At 60.5% G+C, this 21,310-nt stretch overlaps 2 protein-coding genes across 7 annotated transcripts in view; one reads left to right on the top strand and one right to left on the bottom strand.

Annotated features, from left to right (window-relative positions):
• MYH10 (myosin heavy chain 10) overlaps positions 1 to 6,649 on the top strand; it is a 114,651-nt gene extending 108,002 nt beyond the window's left edge. For all 6 annotated transcript variants that reach the window (XM_029929161.1, XM_029929158.1, XM_029929160.1 and 3 more), the window contains 6 exons: positions 1,646 to 1,734; positions 2,358 to 2,481; positions 2,555 to 2,763; positions 3,500 to 3,608; positions 4,392 to 4,564; positions 5,183 to 6,649. In XM_029929161.1, coding sequence (XP_029785021.1) covers positions 1,646 to 1,734; positions 2,358 to 2,481; positions 2,555 to 2,763; positions 3,500 to 3,608; positions 4,392 to 4,564; positions 5,183 to 5,327 — 849 coding nt within the window. In that variant the 3' untranslated portion in view covers positions 5,328 to 6,649. The remainder of the gene's footprint in view (positions 1 to 1,645; positions 1,735 to 2,357; positions 2,482 to 2,554; positions 2,764 to 3,499; positions 3,609 to 4,391; positions 4,565 to 5,182) is intronic.
• Positions 6,650 to 10,238: 3,589 nt separating this feature from the next.
• The window catches only part of NDEL1 (nudE neurodevelopment protein 1 like 1), a 19,326-nt gene continuing 8,254 nt past the window's right edge, over positions 10,239 to 21,310 (bottom strand). Inside the window, exons 6-7 of the mRNA XM_029928815.1 lie at positions 17,686 to 17,837; positions 10,239 to 11,311 (exon numbers count right to left, since the gene is read on the bottom strand). Of these exons, the coding sequence (XP_029784675.1) occupies positions 11,221 to 11,311; positions 17,686 to 17,837 (243 nt within the window). The 3' untranslated portion in view covers positions 10,239 to 11,220. The remainder of the gene's footprint in view (positions 11,312 to 17,685; positions 17,838 to 21,310) is intronic.

Here is a 21,310-nt window from a genome sequence, read left to right as displayed (position 1 = left end):
CTGTGTGAGTGGCCCAGACGTACTGCAGCCTGGGAGAGAGATGCGCAGTTCCCAGGGAATGTGAAAGCACTCCCAGTCCGGACCCCTGGAGTGACGGGGTCCTTGTCCCCACAGACACTGAATGGGGAGCAGGGTGCCGGGCGTGGGGAAGGGACTAAAAGTTGAGTGAGTGCGCGCCAAGCAGACCCTCGGTCCCTGGGAGAGGCAGCTCTTGGTTTGGATCCTTCCTTGTTTTCTGTTGCACTGGTTTTGGCTCGGGTCTTTCTTTCCTTCGGATTTTTCCTTTTTTTCTTTCTTGAGTCACACACATTAATTTTCCATTTTTTCTCGTCCGGCTCTGCACCCAGAACACTGCACATTCCCCTCAAAGTCCTGTCTTCACTGTGTCCTCAGAAATCTGTGCTCTTGTCACCATTTAATTCCACATTTTCCCCATTTCAATGATGGGGAACAACTTAGAAGTGTGGATTTTTTTTTTCAACTGATTTCTATTTTCTCACACTGTGGCTACAGAATTATGGAGACTAGAGCGGCTACAGGGTCTAGAACGTGGTCAGTCTTGAAGATGCTCCACTTTGGCGGGGGGGGGGGGGCTCCCAGAGGCCCCCACGTGTGACCCTCCAGTTCCCAAGCGCATTCCCGGCCTCTTCACCAGTGTTTATTTCAGACCTTAGACGGGAGAAGCGACCCCGCTGCAGAGCTAGCCCTGCCCTTCTCTCCGGCTCCTCCCCTTTCTCCCATGGGTCCCCTGGCCAGGGGACAGGGAGGGCCCCTTGCTGGGCCCCAGAGGCCGGGGGATAGAGCTCATGCTCCCACGGTGTTTGTTGATCAGAGGCCCTCGGCTCTGCCCGCCCTGCTGGGTGCGCCCCAGCCCACAGGCTAGGACGGTGTGCGGCGGACCTGGGCCTTCCGTCTACACCGCATGCGCTAGTGTAAGAGGTGAACGCACACACCAGATGCACGAGCACACTCTTTTTTCTGCAGCCCCTGCTCCATGGGCATCTTTGAAGCTATGCTTTTTGCCAAACATGGCATTTTTAGGAAGAGCGAGCTGGTGGGAAGAGTGAGAACCCGGAGTCGTGGCTGTCGCCCGGCCTTGGGACTTGGCGAGTCCCCTCACCAGTGCGCTGAGGGAAGTGGTGCAGCTCTCCAGTCCTGAGGCGAGGGTTTCCGTCTTCCACCTGGGGTAGGAAACGCACCCTGGCTGCTCGCCGCGGCAAAGCCTCTTCCACAGAGACTTGTGGGAAAGCTGCGCCAGGTAGCGGCTCCTCCAGAGGCCCCGCCCGGTTCCCAGAGAGCCGCCTCCTCGAGAAACTTCGCACGAGCCCTCGGGCTCCCACTCAGCGCATCCCCACGGGAGCTGAGCTGTGGTCCTCCCCCTGCACACCCGCGTCTCGGGTAGGACCTGCACACTGTGCTGCCCGATTGGTGGCCGAACCTTCGAGACCAGGAGCTGAGATAGTTCCGGTCTGTCTAGGATCCATGCTGAGTTGAGGGTTAAGACACCCGCTTTCTAAGGAGGCGGGCCCACAGCCATCCCTTACGCTGGCGATGGCAGCAGCGCCCTCCCAGGGACCGCTCTGCATCAGGATGTTGACAGCGCACCCCCCAGCTGGTCCTCAAACCCTGCTGTGCTCGCCCCCAGGAACTGGCCTCCTCGGAGCGCGCGCGCCGCCACGCCGAGCAGGAGCGAGACGAGCTGGCCGACGAGATTGCCAACAGCGCCTCTGGCAAGTGAGTCTGCGGCAGCGGGTGTGAGCAGCCCATCTGCGCCCCTGCTCGGAGTCCGCACAGAGGAGCACAAGTTGCTGAGCCTCCAACCCACCTTGGTGCTGCCCCCCCCGCCCCCTCCCCCCTGCAGGAGCGAAGACGGACCCTTGGAGCTAGGGCCCCGCGTCCGTACCCCGCGCCGCCGGCAGCGTAGGCCTCCCTTCCAGAGTCGTTAGGTGTGGGGAGCAGCTGCCTTACCATGTCCCTTCCTCTGGAACAAAGGAGGACTTCCTGAGAAATGCATTCAAATAAGATGCTTTCTCCGCCTAACTCCCGTCCTGAGGAGTCCTCGTGGGCCTTTTCTAGCGGAGCCCAGGGTAGGGAGTGCCAGGAACGCTCCGGAGGCAGGTCTCGGCTGCCGTGTGCAGAGGACAGACAGGCAGCAGGGGTGCAGCGAGAAGGGATGGCGCCTGGGCGGGGGTGGCAGGTTAGGAAGTGTCAGCACCAGGGCTTGGGGACAGATGCAGGGAAGGGAGAAAAGTCTAGAAGGCTGCCGGCTCTCCAGGGGGGCTCTGTGGCAGGGAGTGAGCTCCCCCTGGTCGGGCGCAGACCCGGTTCTGAGCTCTCCCCGCCCTGCCCCTGCCCAGGTCGGCGCTGCTGGACGAGAAGCGGCGGCTGGAGGCGCGGATTGCGCAGCTGGAGGAGGAGCTGGAGGAGGAGCAGAGCAACACGGAGCTGCTCAACGACCGCTTCCGCAAGACCACGCTGCAGGTGGCCGCCGCCCGGCAGGGAAGGGCCGCGCCACCCCCGCGGCACGGCGACTCACCCAGCCCCCTCCCCTCAGGTGGACACGCTGAACGCAGAGCTGGCAGCCGAGCGCAGCGCCGCCCAGAAGAGTGACAACGCGCGCCAGCAGCTAGAGCGGCAGAACAAGGAGCTCAAGGCCAAGCTGCAGGAGCTGGAGGGCACCGTCAAGTCCAAGTTCAAGGCCACCATCTCTGCCCTGGAAGCCAAGATCGGGCAGCTGGAGGAGCAGCTGGAGCAGGAAGCCAAGTAAGAGGCTGGGGGGGTGCTGCCCTAACATCCGCTGCTCCCCGGGCTCCAGGCGAGCCTGGGAGCCGAGGGCAGAACCACCACCCGCCCCGCCCTGTGGAGCCTCCAGTGGCCCAGGGCCACCCGTCACCCCAGCGAGAGTGGGGTCAGCCGCTGGTGGTGACCTGTGCCAGAGGCACCCAGACTCCACTGCATCCAGATCCAGGGCGGGTGGCGGCTGCCGTCACTCGCGTGGCTTGCCCTTTCCCGCACGACGTTCTCGGCCCCTCCTGCATCAGGGCCCGCGTGGGCCTGGCCAGAGGCTTGGGGGCCAGCGCGGCTCTGGCCAGAGGCTGTCAGAGCTGCACTAGCCCGAGCGTCTCGGCACGTAGCCCGTGAGTTTTAAACTGAAATGGTCACTTCATCAGTCGGGTCTTGGTTAGTTTTGTTTTCCAGACCAAATAGGTAGTTACAGTAACCAAGGCTCTGTGTCCTCAGAAAGCCTGGATTCAGTTTACGTAGCAGGTTGATCTTCAGGAGGTCACTAAAGTGACCGCAAGGAAAGCACGTTTCTGCTTGGTGCCCTGAGAACACGGGACGCCCTGCTCCAGCCGGAGGGGAGAGGCTGATTATGACATCATTGTGGCCAGTCCCTGGGAAGTCCAGCTGGGTCCTGTCCCACCGCGTTAGAAACACCCCCCCCATTCAGCTACCGTTTCCAGAGCTGCAAACACTAACGCGTTGGTCACCTGAGCAGGGAACGGGCGGCCGCCAACAAGCTGGTCCGGCGCACGGAGAAGAAGCTGAAGGAGATCTTCATGCAGGTGGAGGACGAGCGCCGGCACGCGGATCAGTACAAGGAACAGGTGAGGGGGCGTCTCCCGGCTCAACCGCATCGGCGGGGACACGGGTGCCAGGCGGGCCCGGCGCTAGCGGCTGACTGGCGAGGCCGAGAAAACGTCACCGACGTGTGCTGGCCTCCCCGAAGGCCCAGAGCAGCTCCCGGGCACGGCCGGCAGGGCACTGGCTGGACGCAGGGTGGGCACAGGGGCCCTGCGTCCGCTCCGGCTGCTGCCCGGGAGCCCTCCTGTCCCCCCACTCTGCTGGGAGAGACTTGTCACCGCAGACTCGGGCAGGGAAGGTGCGCTCCACTGGAGTCCTCCTTCCCACCTCAGGGCCTAGCGACACCGAGGGCAGTTCTGGGAGGGTGAGGGCCGCACCCGCGAGGCCCTGGCGCGTGTCTGCGTCACAGTTCTGGTGTCCCCTCTTCCGGAGTGGCTTTGCCCTTGACAGCAAATGTAACATCCAAAACCCCGTTGAAAGGAGCTGGAAACGGTCCACGACGCTGGCCCTCGTCCTCTGCGGGACCAGGGACTCCTCCCTGCGCTCCCACAGGGCACTCCTGCCAAGACACCGAGCCGTGTCCTTTCTAGGGAAAATAGGAGGGACAATAGGATCTTACATGTCTTAAGTCTCCTTCGGCACACGCTTTCCTTGGCGGACCCTGGTTTGCTCAGGACCGCAGCTGACCGGGAGCTTAGAGCAGCACGCACGCGCGCACGCGGGGTGGGAGCCGTGCCAGACGCTCCGCAGCGGGAGGGGGTGCGCAGCGGAACCCCGGGGGGGGCTCACGCGCGCTCCGCCCCCAGATGGAGAAGGCCAACGCCAGGATGAAGCAGCTGAAACGGCAGCTGGAGGAGGCGGAGGAGGAGGCGACGCGCGCCAACGCGTCCCGGCGCAAGCTCCAGCGGGAACTGGACGACGCCACGGAGGCCAACGAGGGCCTGAGCCGCGAGGTCAGCACGCTGAAGAACCGGCTGAGGTGAGCGGCGCCTAACGGCCTGCAGCGCCCGTCCCCCCTCCCCGGGACACAGGTCCCCCACCGCGCCGCCCCCCCCCCCCCCCCCCCCCCCCCCCCCCCCCCCCCCCCCCCCCCCCCCCCCCCCCCCCCCCCCCCCCCCCCCCCCCGCCTCGTGAACGCACTAATCCCCAGCGCGAAGCTGGAGGGCCGGGTCCGCTATCCGTCCCTGTCCTGACGTCCTTCATGGCGAGGGGGCCCCGGGGAGGAGCTCCTTGCGGGCGCCCTGGTGCCATCACCCTCGCCCCCCACCCCTCCCCCGGGATCTGACCCGCACCGAGGCCTGACTCTGCCCCGGAACACGGCGGCCACACGGTCTGCACTGCTCTCTGCACAGCAGGTGACGGCCACGTGTGCACACGGGGCTGTCACAAAGCCAAATCTCAGCGTGCCCAGAGGCTGTAGGAATGCCGCCGCTTGGCCAGCAGGCGGAACCCTGCCTCCGGCTCTCTACCATCCTGTCTCCGTCACGACTGCCGCCCAGCCTCCGGGGACCCCTGCTGACTGGCGGGGCACGGGGCGTCCGCAGGCAGGGGCGCAGGCGGGAGGGCTGGACAGCCGTGTCTGCTCTGTCCCCTCCAGGCGGGGCGGCCCCATCAGCTTCTCCTCCAGCCGCTCCGGCCGCCGCCAGCTGCACATCGAAGGGGCCTCGCTGGAGCTGTCGGACGACGACACGGAGAGCAAGACCAGTGACGTCAACGAGGCGCAGCCGCCCCCGTGCGAGTAGGGCCCCGGGGGGGTCGGCCCTTGAGGAAGCCGGCGCCGCAGGGATTCCTTCCTGGAAGATCAACTGTGTCTTAAGGCTCCCCGGCCTCCACGTGCTGTATCCTGCGCCCCTTTTTCTATATCCACGTGCCCAGAACGGCCACCTCTCCGACCAACGGCCCCTCGTCACCTCTGCTTCCCGTGTAGCCATCGCGAGGCCGTGTTATGATCCACGGCAAGAAGAGAAGTCGTTTTCCAGACAAAGCCCCGGCCCCGGTGGCCCCCGCCCGGCCGCCCTGCACGCTCGCTGCCGGCAGGCAGGCAGCTCCGTCCGGCGTTCACGCGGCCCCGGCTGCTCCGCCACGTCCCGTCTCAGAACCTTGTGCACCGTGCGCGGCACTCACGTATTTCCTCCGAATGACGGTCGGCTCGAGCTCCGCGAGCAAACTGTGAAGGGGCCTCAGACGGACGAGGGGGGCGGGTCGCACCGGGGGAGGCGGCGTCCGTCTGGGGTCACCGTGACTTGATGTCGCCACAGCTGTCCCTGTGAACGGTCCCGGCCAGGGCTGCTCTGTGCGTAGAGAGGACAGTGGCCCTGAGGCCGCGGGTGGCCCCCCGCCCCGCACCCCCAGGCTCGCATGCCGACCTCTGCAGCTTCAGCCGCCGCTTTGAGCCCAAAATGGAAACCGCAGTCCTGTGTCCCAGACGTCCTCCCAGTGTGTCGAGGAGGCTTCAGCGAGCCCCGGGGACCGACGCCATCCGCCTGGATGTTGAGCTGCCCGCGGACGTGAATCCTTTTCCTGGCTCCTCCTCCCTCCCTCGGACAGTGTTACAGCGAACACTCAGCATTGTTTCTGGTCGGTAGTTAAGCAAACGGACATTACAGAAAGTGCCTTAGACACTGCAGCACTAAGACCACGTTAAATCCATTACTTGCCTCTGTAACAACTTAACGTACGAGTTTGTGCTTCATATCATGTACCTCTAGTCGAAGCGGCATAAACATTCAGTGACAACAAATCAGTGTTACTCCCACATCCTTGAGCCTCTGCGACGTGCTAGAAAACACCAACCGTTTGGGTTAAAAGCTTTAACATCTGTTAGGAAGTTTGTCGTGTGGGTTTGGAAGCCTCGGTCCCCCCTGACGGATTGTGCGAGCTGTCGGCCACCAGACACCTGACTGCAAAGAATCTTTTTTCTTGTATTCCCATATTTCTAGACAATGATTTTTGTAAGACAATAAATTTATTCATTATAGATATTTACGCCTGCTCTGTTTACTTGGAGGAAAAAGCACCCGTTGAGAATAAAACAGACCTCAATAAATGAGAATAATCCTGTGAACGGCATCTGTCTTCATCTTCTGTTCTTGCTGCGCCCCCCACGCAGGGCGAGGCCGGGGGCCCCGCGGACTCAGAGGCGCCCGGCGGCTGACGGACTAGTCGAGGCCGCAGGTCCTGCCTGCACTCTGGCCCCAGCGGTGGCCACATGGCGGAAGGCAAGGGCCGCGGGGGCTGGAGACGCAGCGCTTCGTGGAGGAGGGGGCAGTTTAGGGCTGCGAGACGGATCCTTCAGGGGGGTCGCCAACCACTACTCACTTTAAGAGGTTTCAGACTCACACCTTCAGGAAGGAAGCACATGGAAAGTGCTCTGGGTGGGGCGCCTGGGGGGCTCAGTTAAGCAGCCCGACTTCAGCTCGGGTCATGACAGGTCCTTATCTCACAGTTTGGGGGTTCAAGCCCTGCATCGGGCTCTGCTGACAGCTCAGAGCCTGGAGCCTGCTTCAGATACTGCGCCTCCCTCTCTGCCTCTCTCGCTCTTAAAAATGAACATGAAAACTTCCGTTAAGGCTTTGGGGAGGATTCAGGGGTGAGATCCAAGGGCAGCCTCCAGTGCAGGCCACTTAGGCTGACATGGACCCATAGGGAACACAATCCCATGGAGAATGTGGAATCTGTTTAATTCCGTGATATCCTCCGGCCCGGCTGCGTGGCCGTGGGGGGGGGGGGGGTCCCGCGCCACGACCACACCAGAGCAGGAGCGCAGTGCCACGTGTCGCTGTGTCCTCACCCTCGTGTCCAGAATCCTACCCAGGCGTCTCTGGGATCGAGGCTTTTCTCAAGAACTAGGAACCCGTCTCTGTTGGCTGATCTAACGGGGGGTCACGGCCAGGCGTTCCCTGACTGCGCAGCCGTCCTGCGCCCGCACAACCGGGACGCGTCACCCGCGTGGACCAGTCCCGTTCCTGATTCCACAAAGATGCTAACCAGAAGGACGCGCCCTCACCGAACAAGCCGCCGCCCTGCACTGTGAGGAGCCGAGGCCGGGGACAGGGTCGCTGGGAGCAGGTCCGCGCGGCAGACACTCAGCCACCACCCTCCACCGGCAGTCTCGCGGGGCCATGACGGAGACGGGGGGCCGGATCCAGGGAGCGCCTGCTGCTTCCCGCTTTGATGCAGATGGTCCGGGGCTTATTTGAATTTGCTTTTGTGGGGATCGCAGACCTGATCCTGGCCTGGCCGGCTTGAGGGTGTGCTTCTGAAACCCTGCCCTGTCACACTTCCTTACTGTCCCCCATTCTCCCCATCCCCGGAAACCTCCCCCCGGCCAGCCCTCCCCGTGGCTCTGGGTCTGACTGACTGGGGGCCCTTCCCTCCCGAAGCCAGTGTGGCCGGGACACGGAGATGGCTGATGTCGAGGCTGGGGAAGAAAAGGGCTCACGGTCATCACACTCCCAGAAACACCACACGCTGTCCAGGCAGAACCTGACCATCTCAGGAAAGAAGAAAGAGAAAAGAAAACCCCCGGGCTGAGACAGGCCACCCCGCGTGGGAACAGGCCACAGGCCGGAAAGTTGAGCAAGTGGAGAGGGGGGGTCCCGGGACAGAGAGAGAAGCCGGAGTGGAGAGCAGCGCCGAGTCACTCTGGGAGGGACCCGCCTGCACCCCGAGTGTTCGCCAGAAGCCGTGTCCCGTGCCGGCCCGGAGGGCCGGGCAGGGCCCTGCACGTCCTGCTGTCATTTGATCTAGCAAATCCCGTGCAGGGTCTCCTGCGATTCTCGCCGACCCGCAGCCCCGGGACACCGAGCTTGCAGGAGCCCCCACAGCACGTCGTCCTTTCCAAGCACCCAAAGCCAGCTCATCCGCTGACGCCCAAAACAGCGAGGCCGCCCGCAAGCCGCCACGTCTGCGAGAGCGGGGCGCACGGCAGAGCGGCCCCGAGCCGCCTTCCGGGCCTGGCTGTTCCGTGCCCGAGCGGCGCGCTGGGCCCCCTTCCCTCCGGTGGGCGGGGGAGGAGCCAGCGCTTCCGGCTCCGGGGCCGCGTGTCTCCTTCCGTCCTCCCCAGACCAGCGTCCCGCGGCCGCCTCTGCCCTTAGCCGCGGTGACGTGACGGTGACGGGGTGCGGTTGCAGGCCATCTGGGCTGGGAGGAAGCGCGACACTGGCCCCCACCCTCCTGCAGGAAGGCATCTGGGGGGCAAGGGGTGGGAACGGGCGATGAGGCTGCTTGTCGCCACCTGGGGGGACCCAGCGCAGGAGAGCTCGACTCTGTGGGGCTCCTGAGAGCAGGGCCGCGCGGGTCATCGGCAGGCCTAGCAAGAGGCACACTGAGGGGCGGCTGGCGGCGGTCTGCAGCTGGATGGGCCAAGGGTCTGTGAGACGGGGCGCCTGGGGGGCTCAGTCGGTTAAGGGTCCAACTTCAGCTCGGGTCATGATCTCACGGTTCCTGAGTGACATCTTGTGCTATCTGCGCAAGTACAAAGTAGCCTCTTGAACCAAACGATCCAAACGAAGGCGGAGGACGAGACCAGAAGTCAGCGGCCGCCCTCGGGGCTCCTATGCCAGGGGCCACGGCACCTACAATACACCCCAAAACACAGGGTCTCCTGAAGCCTGCAGCTTATGGCTGCCCCTTCACGGACCCGGCCGCGCCCTCCTGGACCCAAAGAGATGGCGGCATCCGGTGAATGACAGACACGGGGGCTCCCAGAGCCGGTGCCTCCTGCCGCACCCCCCCCCCACCGCCCGCCATCACAGACCTGCGGTGTGGGGGGGTAATCCCAGGGGAACTGAGAGCAGCCAGGGGCCAGGATTTGGGGCTCGGGGACTCGTCCTTGCCTTAACCGCATGGGCTCTGCCTCAGTTTCCGTCTGGGGCTCCTGTATGAATACAGAGCTCGGGAGGTCCTTGCGGGGCAGGTGGGAGGCGGCCGAGAGTGGAGACGGGTTCTCCTTGCAGCCGCTCGGCCAGCACACGCGGCCCGGCACCCGAGGGGCCCGGCGCCCGCCCGCGCGCCAGCAGAAGAAAGTTCTGCAGACGTTTGGACTTAGTCACGTCTCTCATTCACTTACACACTGGATGCGCTGCTCATTCCCTTACGGTTTAAGGCTACGAGCGACCCCGTTGGTTTCCGCTCGTCACTACAAGCATCAGGGCTCAGAAGCGGACAGGCGGACAGGCCCCCAGTCTCCGGGCCCCTCAGGCCCGCTCACTGTGTGTCTTGGCTCCCAGGCATCCGGCACCTTCTCTCACTTGCCAACGTCAACCCGAAGGATGAGAGAGGAGCCCAGTGACCTCCAGGCCCAGAACACGGCCCGTGTCCTGAGACCAGCACACCCGGAGGGCCGGCTCCTGGACCCGCCACCCCCGCCCTCCTCCCCGACGGCCACGTGCAGCCCGGGCCGTCCTGGAGACTCCTAGAAAGCACAGCTACGAGCAGAAACCGGCACCAAGAGCCAGCCTGGAATGCGTGCGTTCAACACCTCCTCGGGAGGCCGCCCGGCTTCCCGCTCCGCCAGCCCTGCCCCCGGCCACGGCAGCCCCCTGCCCGCACATCCCCTGTCACAGCCCAAGGGACGTTCCCGAACCTGCCTCTGCACCTCCGGTCTGCTCTCCCGGGCCGGCAGAGACCCAATAAAGCAACCTCAGTCCGTCTTGGGGGGTTTTTTTCTGTGAAATTTATTGTTTCCACATTAAAAGATTTTTTTGGGGGGAAGTATTTTCTTGTAACCACATGATGACCCCACACAGCTGCCCGGAGGAGGACACCCTCGTAAGTACTAACATGCCGTATGAATCCCGAATAAATAAAAGCTACAAAGCCCAAGTTATATACAAATATCTTAGGCAATAATGTTTACAAACCTATGTACAAGAAAACAAATGTAAACAGTAAATGCAGCATGAGAGTAATCAAAGGATGGCCAGAGCGACCCCGCACGGCAGCCCGCCACCGGCCCCCGTCGGGCCCTCGGAGGACGAAACAAAACGCTCGGAAAGATGTCCCGTAACCGAAGGACCCGCAGCCGCCGGGCCTGGGGCACGTGGGGAGGCGGCCCGCCCCGGGAGGCCGTCTGCGGGAGGGCAACCGCGAAAGTCAAACCAGAAGGTGCAGAGAATGCTCCCTAACTCGGGACCTTCCTGGCCCTCAGCCAGCAGCAGGCCACGCGGCGGGACGCGGAGCTGGAGGACATGATCGTGAGCACGGAGGAAGCGTGGGCAGGGGCTGGGCGAGGGGGGGCACGTGTGGGCCTGGTCTGGGGGAGAACCTCGAGAAGGTCTGCAAGGTCTTAAACACAACTAAAGCCTATCCATACAGCTGGGTGGGGTGCGGGGCAGGCGTGGCGACGGGCACTTCTGCATCCAGTGACCGAGGAGCACACGGACGGGCCACCTTGTGACCCACAAAAGTGCAATCATGTGAGACCGACGGCACCGCGGCGAGGAGAGAACACCGCCAGTATTGACATGGCGCAGAGTCTGGGGCCGGGCCCCAGCGGCCACTGCGTGCAGCCTGCTCTCTGTCAGCCGCGGGGGAGGGGCAGACGCGGGGGCCAGGCCCGGGCACCGAGGGGCCAGGCGCGGGTGTCCTGGGCTGCTGGAGGAGGGCGGGGGCCCCCACCCGGACGCCGGGCACTCACACACTGAGAGGCAGCATACCCGGAGCCGACGACGGGCGCGAGGAGCCCAGGCCAGGAGGCGGCGCCGGGTCAAAGCCGTTCACTGCCCTGTGGGGGTGAGCAGAGCAGAGAGGGGAGGGGAGGGGGGAGGGGGGAGAGAGAGAATGTCATTTACAATCAATCGACACACGACAAGAAATGCACATGCCCTCTGCGCATGCTCCTCTCCCCGGCCCAGAGCAGGAGGGCGGCGGCCCGGGAGGCACCAGCCGGGCAGAGCCCTGAGAATCAGCGGGCCCAGAGCAACGCGACTCCGTGCTCCCTCCTCGGCTACCCCGTCCTGCCGGCCACGGCCCTCACCTCCTCCCCTGTGGCTAAGTGTCTGCGCACAGGGAAGGAGCTAAGGAAACAATGGTGCAACTAAACGATGAATACCGTACGGCCAATAAAAACACGTTCCACAGGCTTCAGCAGCACGGGGAAACGTTCAGAGTGAAATTAACGCTGAGTAGAATTAGCAGCAGGCGACCAACCTGTGTGTGCTCAGTGACAGGAAGGGAAAAAGTAAGTAGTATTCGTTCTAGATTCTAAAGTGTCACCTCTCGGGGCACCTGGGTGGCTCAGTCGGTTAAGCACCCGACTTTGGCTCAGGTCATGATCCCACAATCTGTGGGTTCGAGCCCGCGTCGGGCTCTGTGCTGACAGCTCATAGCCTGGAGCCTGCTTTGGATTCTGAGTGTGTGTCTTTCTCTCTCTGCTTATCCCCTACTTCTGCTCTGTTTCTGTCTCAATAATAAACATAAAAAATTTAAAATAAATAAGTAAATGCAGTGTCCCCTCTTAGGAAGACAGACATTACTTCTATGCAGCCACATCTACAAGCTGGGGCGGGGGGGTTATACACATATGTACATAAAATCATATATGGTATGGAAAGAAAATTTAACGGTAGTTACTTTTCCTCCATCTGGGTAGTGGATAAATCTTGTTTCCTCTTTATACTTTTAATTGTTTTCCCAATCTCCTGCAGTGTGCGTGAGTGTCTAGAGATGGAGGAAAATAACTGTTCAATTGTTTCCCAAGCAAAGCCAGACAGGAGGCTTCCCTGCAGAGGTCTGAGCACCCAGCCCCCAGAGCCTGCAGCCAGGCGCCCGGGCCCACAAGGTTCTAGTGCCCGGCCCCGCCCGCCCGGCCCCGCAGCCTCAGGAAGCAGCCAGGGAAGGAGCACAGGCCCCTCGACCCCTCCACACTGAACACGCTCCCAGAAGACCCGCCCCACTAGCATCTGCGACGTGCAGCCAACCGCGGGCCGGCACTGCACCCCACGTGCCACCACCGTTGCCCCCCCACCTGCTCATCAGATGGGTCGGGGGCTCCAACACAGGCTCAAGGGAAAAAAGGGAAAAAAAAAGACACTCGTTCCCTCTGAAGTTCATGGTTTCATGCAATGAGGAAGTAACTCTGAGAAACAGGTGCACAGAGATGACAAGGGCCCAGCTCCTCTGAAAGAAGTGTTAACATCCGAATAACGACACTCAGTGCAGGGACCCTCAGCGCAGGGACGCTGCCTTTGAAATCAAGCCAGGTGCTCCCAGGCCAAGATCAGGAGGAGGGGCTCTGGGAGGCGTGACCGCCCCCTGCAGCACCACCCCCTCCCCCTGGGCACACCCAGGCTCTCCCCTTTCCTTCCTGGGCTCGGGGACCTATAAAAACTTCCCATCACCCTCCCCATCTGCCTGTGCCTCTCCTCGGAGCAGGGCCGCACCCCGCCTGCCACTTCGGCCTCCACACGACAAGCCCCATCTGTCATTGGACCGGCCAGCCCCAGGGCCCCAGGGCCCACTTCCTAGTCCTAGACCCTCAGCAACAACCAGGCAGGCCTCACGCATGGCCTCCACGCTAAACACGTGGCCTTCGGACTGCGGTCCCCAGAGTGCAGGCAGGGCCAGCCCCGATGGGCGCCGCACCTGGTCCCCAGGGAGATGCAAAAAGCCCCGGGGGAATGGCTCCACGTGCGGGTTCAGGGCTGCAGCTCCCGCATTTTCAAGCCGGATGGGCCTTAAAAGCACACCACGTTCATCCCTACGCTCCACTACCAAAGAGACCTGAGCAAGCGCAAGTCCAGCCTAGGCTCACCCCCTGAACTGGTCACTGGGGCCCCAGGCCACGGTATCCTTCCCAGTCTGCGCCTGGTCAGAGGGCAGCTGACAGCCCTCGGCAACAGCTCCGGTGCTCCCAACGCAGCCCGGCTCTAACCAGGGGAGAAGCAGCGTGATCCAGAATACAAGGGGAAAACAAGACAGTAGGTGGGTGACTCCTCTGTGTGGATGGAAATGAGAATTCTTGACTCAAAGTAGGATGCAGCACAGAGAGGAACTGTCTGCCAGGGCCTGTCCAGGCACCTGAGTCACGGTGTGGGAAGCAGGGGTGCCTGGGAGCTCAGTCGGTTAAGCCTCCAACTCTGGCTCAGGTCAGATCTCACGTTCATGGGTTCGAGCCCCACGTCAGGCTCTGTGCTGACAGCTCAGAGCCTGGAGCCTGCTTCCGGTTCTGTGTCTCCCTCTCTCTCTGCCCCTCCCCCTCTCACGCTCTATCAAAAATAAATAAAACATTAAAAAAAATTTTTTAAGGTATGGGAAGTAAAATGGGGGGAGGGGAGGGGAAGAAGGAGAAAAAAAAAGGGAGGAAGAGGGAGGAGGGGTAAGGAGGAGGAGGAGGGAGAGGGAGGAGGGGGGAGAGGGAGGAGGAGGCAAGAGGCCGTCTGTGGAGGTCCCTGGGGAGCAGCAGAGCTGTGCCATGGGGGAACAGCTCTACGGGAAGCACCACCCCGACCCCCACATCTGGTTTCCCGTCCCCACGGAGAGGGAACGGGCAGGGATGGAGACCAGGATGGAGACCAGGACGGAGACCCTGGGAAACACCTACACAAGAAAGATTCCAGAAGCTATGGAATGCCACGGTCTTCCCACTAAAGTCTGGTTTGAGAGTTGAAAAACAGAATCTGCCTAAGGACAGGTACCAAGGTCAGCTGCAAAATGGCAACAGAAGTGAGAAGACGGACAGGGCTAGTCGTCAGGGGCAAGAACTCTGCTGTGACAGAGACAAGGCACGGAGACGGAATCCGTCCCGGCAGCGGGCACAGGACGAGAGAAGGGAGGGGGCTGGAGCTGGTGCGGGCTGCAGGCCCCGGATGAACGGACGCTCACACAAGCTCTCTGCGGACTGAAAGGTGCATCCCTGAGAGGATAGACCGTACACACACGTGTCCATCTAGAAGGTTCCAGCATTCCTGGGGATACGGGAGTGAGCACGGAGAGCGCACACCATCGCTGGTGCCTGCCCTAAGACAAGAGGACTCCGGGCAACAGGAGGGAGCCCGGCCCCATGGAGTCAAATCAGCTGTGACCCCTGGGCCAGGCCTGACGGGACACTGACCCCCCTGGCCCGAACCTCAGGCGTCAGGACCGTGGCCCCGACCCTGCACCACATAGGCCTGCGGGTCACAGCCGCCCCGGGACCACGGCTGGGCCGGCGCGGGCGGGGACTCGGGGCTCACTCAGGGTGGCAAGTCGGCTAAAGCAGAGTCCGCCCCATGCAGTTAGTAAGACCGCTGCGTTACCGTGGCTCCCACCACGCCCGACCGCGAGAGGAGGAGAAAGAGCACAGCAAACAAACTCAGTTACCCATGAACAACGTGGGAAATATGACTTTTTCTTGCCTGATAAAAAAAAAAGGAGAAAACATTAAACAGCAACACAAGTGCGACCTTCACAGCGCCCTCAACTCGGTCTAGTCTACGCGCACCTGTGCGGGGTCCACGGACAGCAGCCGGCTGCGGGCCAGGCTCCGTGACGCCACAGAGACCGAGTGACAACGATGCAGACCACGGAGCGTTTTCAAGAGAAGTCCAGGCGCTGTGCCGCACCAGAGGTTCCAACACCCAGGGCCTCCGGCGGCTGGGGGACACGGAGCCGTGCCGGGGAGGGAGGGCCAGCAGGCCACGGTCCAGAAACCGGCAGGAGCGATCGGAGCGATCAAGCCAGATAAACCCCGGTTTCCAGGAAGCCCTCGAGTGACCAGGGCGTTTTCAGACCACGTGCACTAGCATCGAAGGAGAAGGCGGTGTGCGCGGCTCCAGGCGAAGGGGCCTCACTGCACCTCGGGATTGCGAGGTGGGCCGGGGTGGGCACACGCGCGTCCACACGCGCTCCTCGGGAACGCCGGGCGGGCAGGCTCCGGGGCCAAAGGCTTTTTAAGACGGGGTTTTCGCTGCTGCTGGAAGTCCAAGCTATGCACCACCCCTCTCGTGTAAGAAATGGTGTTTTTCCTTTAACCCTCCAGACTGAAAAACGGAACCGGGAGGTGGGCTACCGCCTCCCCCCTTCCTTCTGCATCATGGATTTCACTGAGTCTCTGGGGCAGCGGGAGGGAAGGCCAGAGCTGAAGGCAGGCAGGCCGGAGGAAGCCAGCGCCAGAGCAAAGCGGCAAGGACGGACCCCCCCAGCAGAAGCCCCAGGGTGAGCGCAGGAACACGGCGGCAGGACAAGTGTGACTCCAGGAAGAGGTCGGTGCTTGGTGTGTTCATACAACCCATGTGAACTAAGCACTAGAGAAAAGGCAGGCCCACAACAAGCATGTTCGACTCTCAACAGAAACAGTACAATCACAAACACGCACTACAGAGGCCAAGACGACACGGCGCCTGTAGCTGTCTCTCTCGGGAGGCACGTCTCCGGGGTCGGTTCAGAAAATAAAGCCTCCACGTGCGCCCAGACGCGCGCAGAGCCCACGCCCGGACCCGGGTTACCCTGGACCCTCCACACCGCCCCAGCACTCTGCGTCCCGGTCGAGAGGAAGCCAGGGCGGGGCGCCTGAAAGGACAGTGTCTCCTGTCCTAAGGACCCGCTGCCTACAAAGGCGTCCCTTCAACAATCCGTTTCTGCTTCACGCCTCTCACGCCACAGGGCGTCCGAGGCCAGCGATGGGATGGTACGTACAGACTAGTAACTACTCTACCGCAGGTTAACTACAAGCTGCAAAACTCACGACTTGGAAAAAATCCGTAAGTGCTGTTTCCGTCACTCAGGACGACTGCCCCTGAACTCCCCTGTATCCTCTGGGAGGAACAGCCGTCATGGTGTGAAAACAGGCGCTCCTCAAGGCTGCCCGAAACCCCTAACCCCAAGGAGAGTTCATTGTATACTTATGCTCCTTGAGGAAACCCATGGTCACAATGAGGTTCTGATTTATACGCTGCCATTCTAGAATGTGCTCCTTCCGGAAATACGTACACTTGAAGGAAAAACTCCCGTAAAGGAGAGCAAGAACCCGCAACATTCCACGAGCTGGACAAGAAGCTGCTCAGAGGGGACCGTGTGCCAAACCCAGTCCTCCCTAAACGGGCCACAGAAGTGCGGAAGCTGCTTTAAGAAACTGAACATCCGTAGGGCCGCCCGTCTGACTCTTGATTTCAGCTCAGGTCATGATCCCAGGCTCGTGGGATCAAGCCCAGCAGCAGGCTGTGTGCTGAACACGGAGCCTGCTTCGGATTCCCTCTCCCCCCCCCCCCGGCCCCTCCCCCATCTCTCATTTTCTCTAAAAAATAAAAACAAAACAACAAAGCTGAAAATCTCTAGACTTGCATCCCTGTCGTTTTCACAGAACAAGAACGGCCTCCGACTCAGAACAGAGGCCGGAGCAAGGGCTCCGGCCGCGGAGGTCACGCGGCGGCCCACCCGGCCAAGGGCCCAACGGGCCGTCAGCTAACGTGGGGCGGCGCCCGTCTCCTTCGCTACAGCGAGGCGCACGGACCTGGACCGATCCGGGCCACCGAGTCGTGCGGGGCCGCAGAGCGGTGTGTAAGACCCAGCCCCCCAGACTCCCAAAAGCGCGCAGCAGACTCTATGCGCCTGGGAACAGCGGAAGGAAGCGAGAACGGGGCGAGGACAGGAAACAGTCACGCCTTCTAGGCCTGGGCACCAACCGAAACCTCCTGTGCTAATAAGCAGCCACTACCACTTCCATCCCACGCCAATATTTTTAATTCCTAATCTCCCCAAAACCATCTTCACATCGTACAGATGTGCCCTCTGACCTGGATTTGCCCCGGGGGGTCACGTTTATCTAAGATGCAGAGTCTGCACGCACAGGGTCACAGCGCTCCCCGCCACCCTCACCACTAACTGGCCGAAACGTCTCGAGCCGGGAAGCACCTTGACGACAAGAACGCCGCCACGGCCACCGTCAACTCCCAGAGCCCCGCACGCTGCAGGGCCCGCCTCCCAAGTGGCGTCAGAGCTCCCGGGCAACGGGCTCCGTGGGGACCAGAGGACAACAGGTTTCGGGTCCCCTATGATCTGGGTGACACCGCCTCAGGTCAGCTTATCAAACGGAATTTTTCCTTTTCGAGGCTGAATAAGCTCACTAAACACTATGCAACGTTACCACTCCAAACAGTGTCATTTAAAAGGTCCGAGACTTACCCTTTGTCAAAGAAAGACGTGTGTCCTACCCGAGGGAACTTGGTGCCATTGCTGTTCATCACCCCACAGTTAACATTCCCTGAAACATAGGATTTTCGTGAGGCTTGGTCCTTTGCAAAATTCCTGCAAGCTGCTAACTTGGATTCTAAAGCCTACGGAGAGAAGAAGGAATGATGTCTTGTCAAAACACGAGCTGCACAGACAAGTCTGCATTTTTACACATTTCTACTTCAAGACTAAAATCACACGCTCTCAGGGGATGATGGGAGCCACAATCGCCCCACAAACAGAGAGGGGGTGCTGATGCGGACCCCTGCCTCCTGAGCTCAGAACGAGTTAGTCCTCTCGGGATTGCTACGGGACCCAGCTTTAATTCTCAGCTCAAACTAAGAAAATCGTGGCACAAGGAGACAAAGACAAATGCCAGGTTCCCTCCTGAGTGCTGGACTACGAGAGAGCCATCAATTTCCCACGTTCAAGACACTCATTCCTTCAAACGCTCGCTGAGCAGACGCTGTCCTATGGCACGAGCCGCGTCCGAGCCCTCAGTGGGACAGACCTGAGCGCCAGTGCTGGGTCCGGCACTCGGGGGAAGAGCAGTCTGGAAACAAGACCTAGAAGGTACTCACTCCAGGCACTAGACAAGGCCATGGCTGTGAATCAGAAGATCAGGAATTCAAGGACAGAACTCTGAATTAAACCAACACTGAAGGGCGGACACATGAAGAGGCACCAAGATGCCAAAGAGAAACGGGCAGGAAGCAGACCTGGCAGAACATCAGAGAAGCAAAGAAGGCATCATGCTCACATGCACATGTGCCTGCTCGCTCACTCTCGCTCTCAAATAAAGAAAAAGGAAGGAGCGCCTCGGTATCTCAGTTAAGTCGGCTCTTTTCTATGTTATTTTTTATTTATTATAAAGAGAGACAAGGAAAGACAGAGCATACGTGAAGGAGGGGCAGAGAGGGAGGGAGACACAGCATCCCAAGCAGGCTCCAGGCTCCGAGCCGTCAGCACAGAGCCCAACGCGGGGCTCGAACTCACGGACCCTGAGATCATGACCTGAGCTGGAGTCAGATGCTTACCCGACTGAGCCCCCCACGTGTACCCAAGCAACTTAATTTAGGCTCAAATCATAATCCCACTGGTGAGACGGAGCCTGCTGGGGACTCATTCTCTCTCCTCACCTGCTTGCTCGCACGCGCGCACTCTCTCTCACTCAAAATTTTTTTAGAGGCATTTAAAAAGTTGGTGTTGAGTGTTTCAAGTAGAATTAGGACAGAACAGAGCATCGTGGGGTCTGTCAGTGCTGAGATCACCCATGAGCAACTCTAGAGGGCCGAGCAGGGGACAGGGGACGGGGCCCAGACGGCGCTGTCTGGGGGAGCGTGAGCGCGGTCAAAAACGCTAACGATGCACGAAGACAGGCTGTCAAAAGGCTTGGCTGTGAAGGGAAGGGAGAAGGAGGGTGACAGCTAAAGAGAGATACAGGCTGAAAGGAAGGAGTGGCTGCTTTGACCTGGATCAGACTGTGGGGTGTGCGGTAAGCAAGTCTCACGTACAGAGTACGTGCCTAACACACAACGTGTAACCCATACAGGTTACGTACAAATATCAAACACCGTAAAAGCCTGCAAATACAGGAGACGTCGACCAGAGGGCTGGAGGGCTGGGCTCCCAGGCACACAGGGACAAAATTTGCCTCGGGCAGAACACGACACTCTGACCAGGGAGATCACAAGGCTATGCACAGAGGCAGTAATAGGAGACAGATGAAAGAAGGCAAGAGGGAAAACAAAGACGTTGAAATCAGATGGGCCTGATCTCTCCGAGGAAGAGGACGCAGGGCTGGGGCGGGGGTTTCCAGTTCAAGTTGGCGGACAAAGGAGGGCAAACAAGTGGGAAATGAAACACTCCTAGAGCACGCGCGGCTGGCAGAGAGCCGCGGACCGAAAGCTCTGGGCGGGCTGTCCCGACGGGATAAGCCACGCAGGGACCGCCCCCAGGTCACCGTTCAGGCACCATTTCTGAATAAGTCACTTAACCTAACCACCAAAGCAAACCGGGATCAAAGAAAGATGCGGACGTGACGCCCAGGAAGAGGCAGGGCCAACCCCAGAGCGCCGGGAAGACAAGGGCGGAGAGGCCGGGCGGCCGGTGAGAAGCCCCGAGCCCCGAGCCCCGGCGAAGGCAGGCCTGGTCTCTCCCCGACAAGGAGAGGGCGGCGCCCGGGCGCCAGGAGAAGGAAGGGGCACACAGGTCAGCTGAGACACAAACAGCACAAAACCTGGCATGATTTTGAGTAAATGCTAAAAAGCCAAATGCTTGAAACACGAGCTGAGTGGTGCAAAAAAAACAACAAAACCACCACCACCAAGGCCAGCTCCTCCTCTACCATGACGCAGCCAAAGTACATGCGTGGGCAGAACATTCTAGATGCTGCGAGTTCTCAGTTTTCACAACCAGCGGAGAGTTGAAGATGTGACAGAGAAACCACAAACACAACAAGGAGCTGGGAGACGACCTAATAAATTGAGGAACTGAGGTTTAAGCATGACATTTAAAGTGGTAACCATAACCTAGACCAAAAAATAAAAAACTGGGGGGGTGGGAGTTACATTCCTCATCTTTCTGCTTAAAATTGAGAAGTCAAACACCAAAAACTAAGCACACTGAGTTATGGAGCGAAATACCACAATTCTTTTAAGAAACAAGATTTTAAATATGGCTGTGTCAGAAGAGAACATTGTGTACTGTGTGAAGTGATTTTTATTGCTTTTCATACGAGGTTAAAATGCAGACTGAGAGTTAACTCTGATGGTCAGAAAACAACTTCATCAGCCAGAAGAGGCAAACCCAGGCCCCTGCGCCTTGGCCTCCCAGGTCCTCATTACGTGACACATAATGCAAGTTGTGCTTTTCTCAGAAAATGCCTCACAAAAAGCAAAGGGGCAGTGGGTGCCGGGCAGTTTCGGGGCAGATCGCTGAGGAGAGAGGAAAAGCCGCCGAGGGAGACAGGAAACGGTACTAACTTCACAGCGGCGCAAGTCCACAGAGTGACATAACCGCTTCCTGAGATCTGGGCTCAGAGGAGGCGACGTCCAGCTGCTAGCCTGGTCGGGACCTCGGGTCTCCGCCGTGGCCAAAAGACCTCGAGTCCGCAATGACAGACCCCGCAGTGACAAGCCACCATGGGATCCCGGATGAGCAGAAGAAATGAAAGCCAGAGAGGGCTAAACACTGAGAGTCCCGCCACGGGTCAGGTCAGAGGGCAAGGTTTTCTACAAAGCAAAAAACTGAATAAGCAGAAAAACAAGTTTAGTATTTCAAAAGCCCGGCTGTCCTGAAGCCCAGTCAGAGCCAAGGAGACAGCACAGAGACTGAAGTGGCCAAGGAGCAGGAAGGCCAGCGCCAAATCCTACGGAGAGACGGCTGGCTGAGGGGTGGCCAGGAGGGCGGACCACAGCAGGATTGGACCCCGGCCAGGGCGGGGCGGGGCGGCGAGTCCAGAACACACAGTAGGCCGTAGAGCAATCAGTGCAGAGAAAGACAGAGGAGCCCCGATGGGGAACCAGCCACGGGGAACACAGAACCCCCCGGGGGGGGGGGGGGGGGGGGGGGGGGG

This window comes from Suricata suricatta, chromosome 17, assembly GCF_006229205.1.
Source record: "Suricata suricatta isolate VVHF042 chromosome 17, meerkat_22Aug2017_6uvM2_HiC, whole genome shotgun sequence".
Lineage (NCBI taxonomy): Eukaryota > Metazoa > Chordata > Mammalia > Carnivora > Herpestidae > Suricata > Suricata suricatta.
Note: the sequence above shows the minus strand (reverse complement) of the source record. Positions and strands in the feature narration are given on the sequence as shown.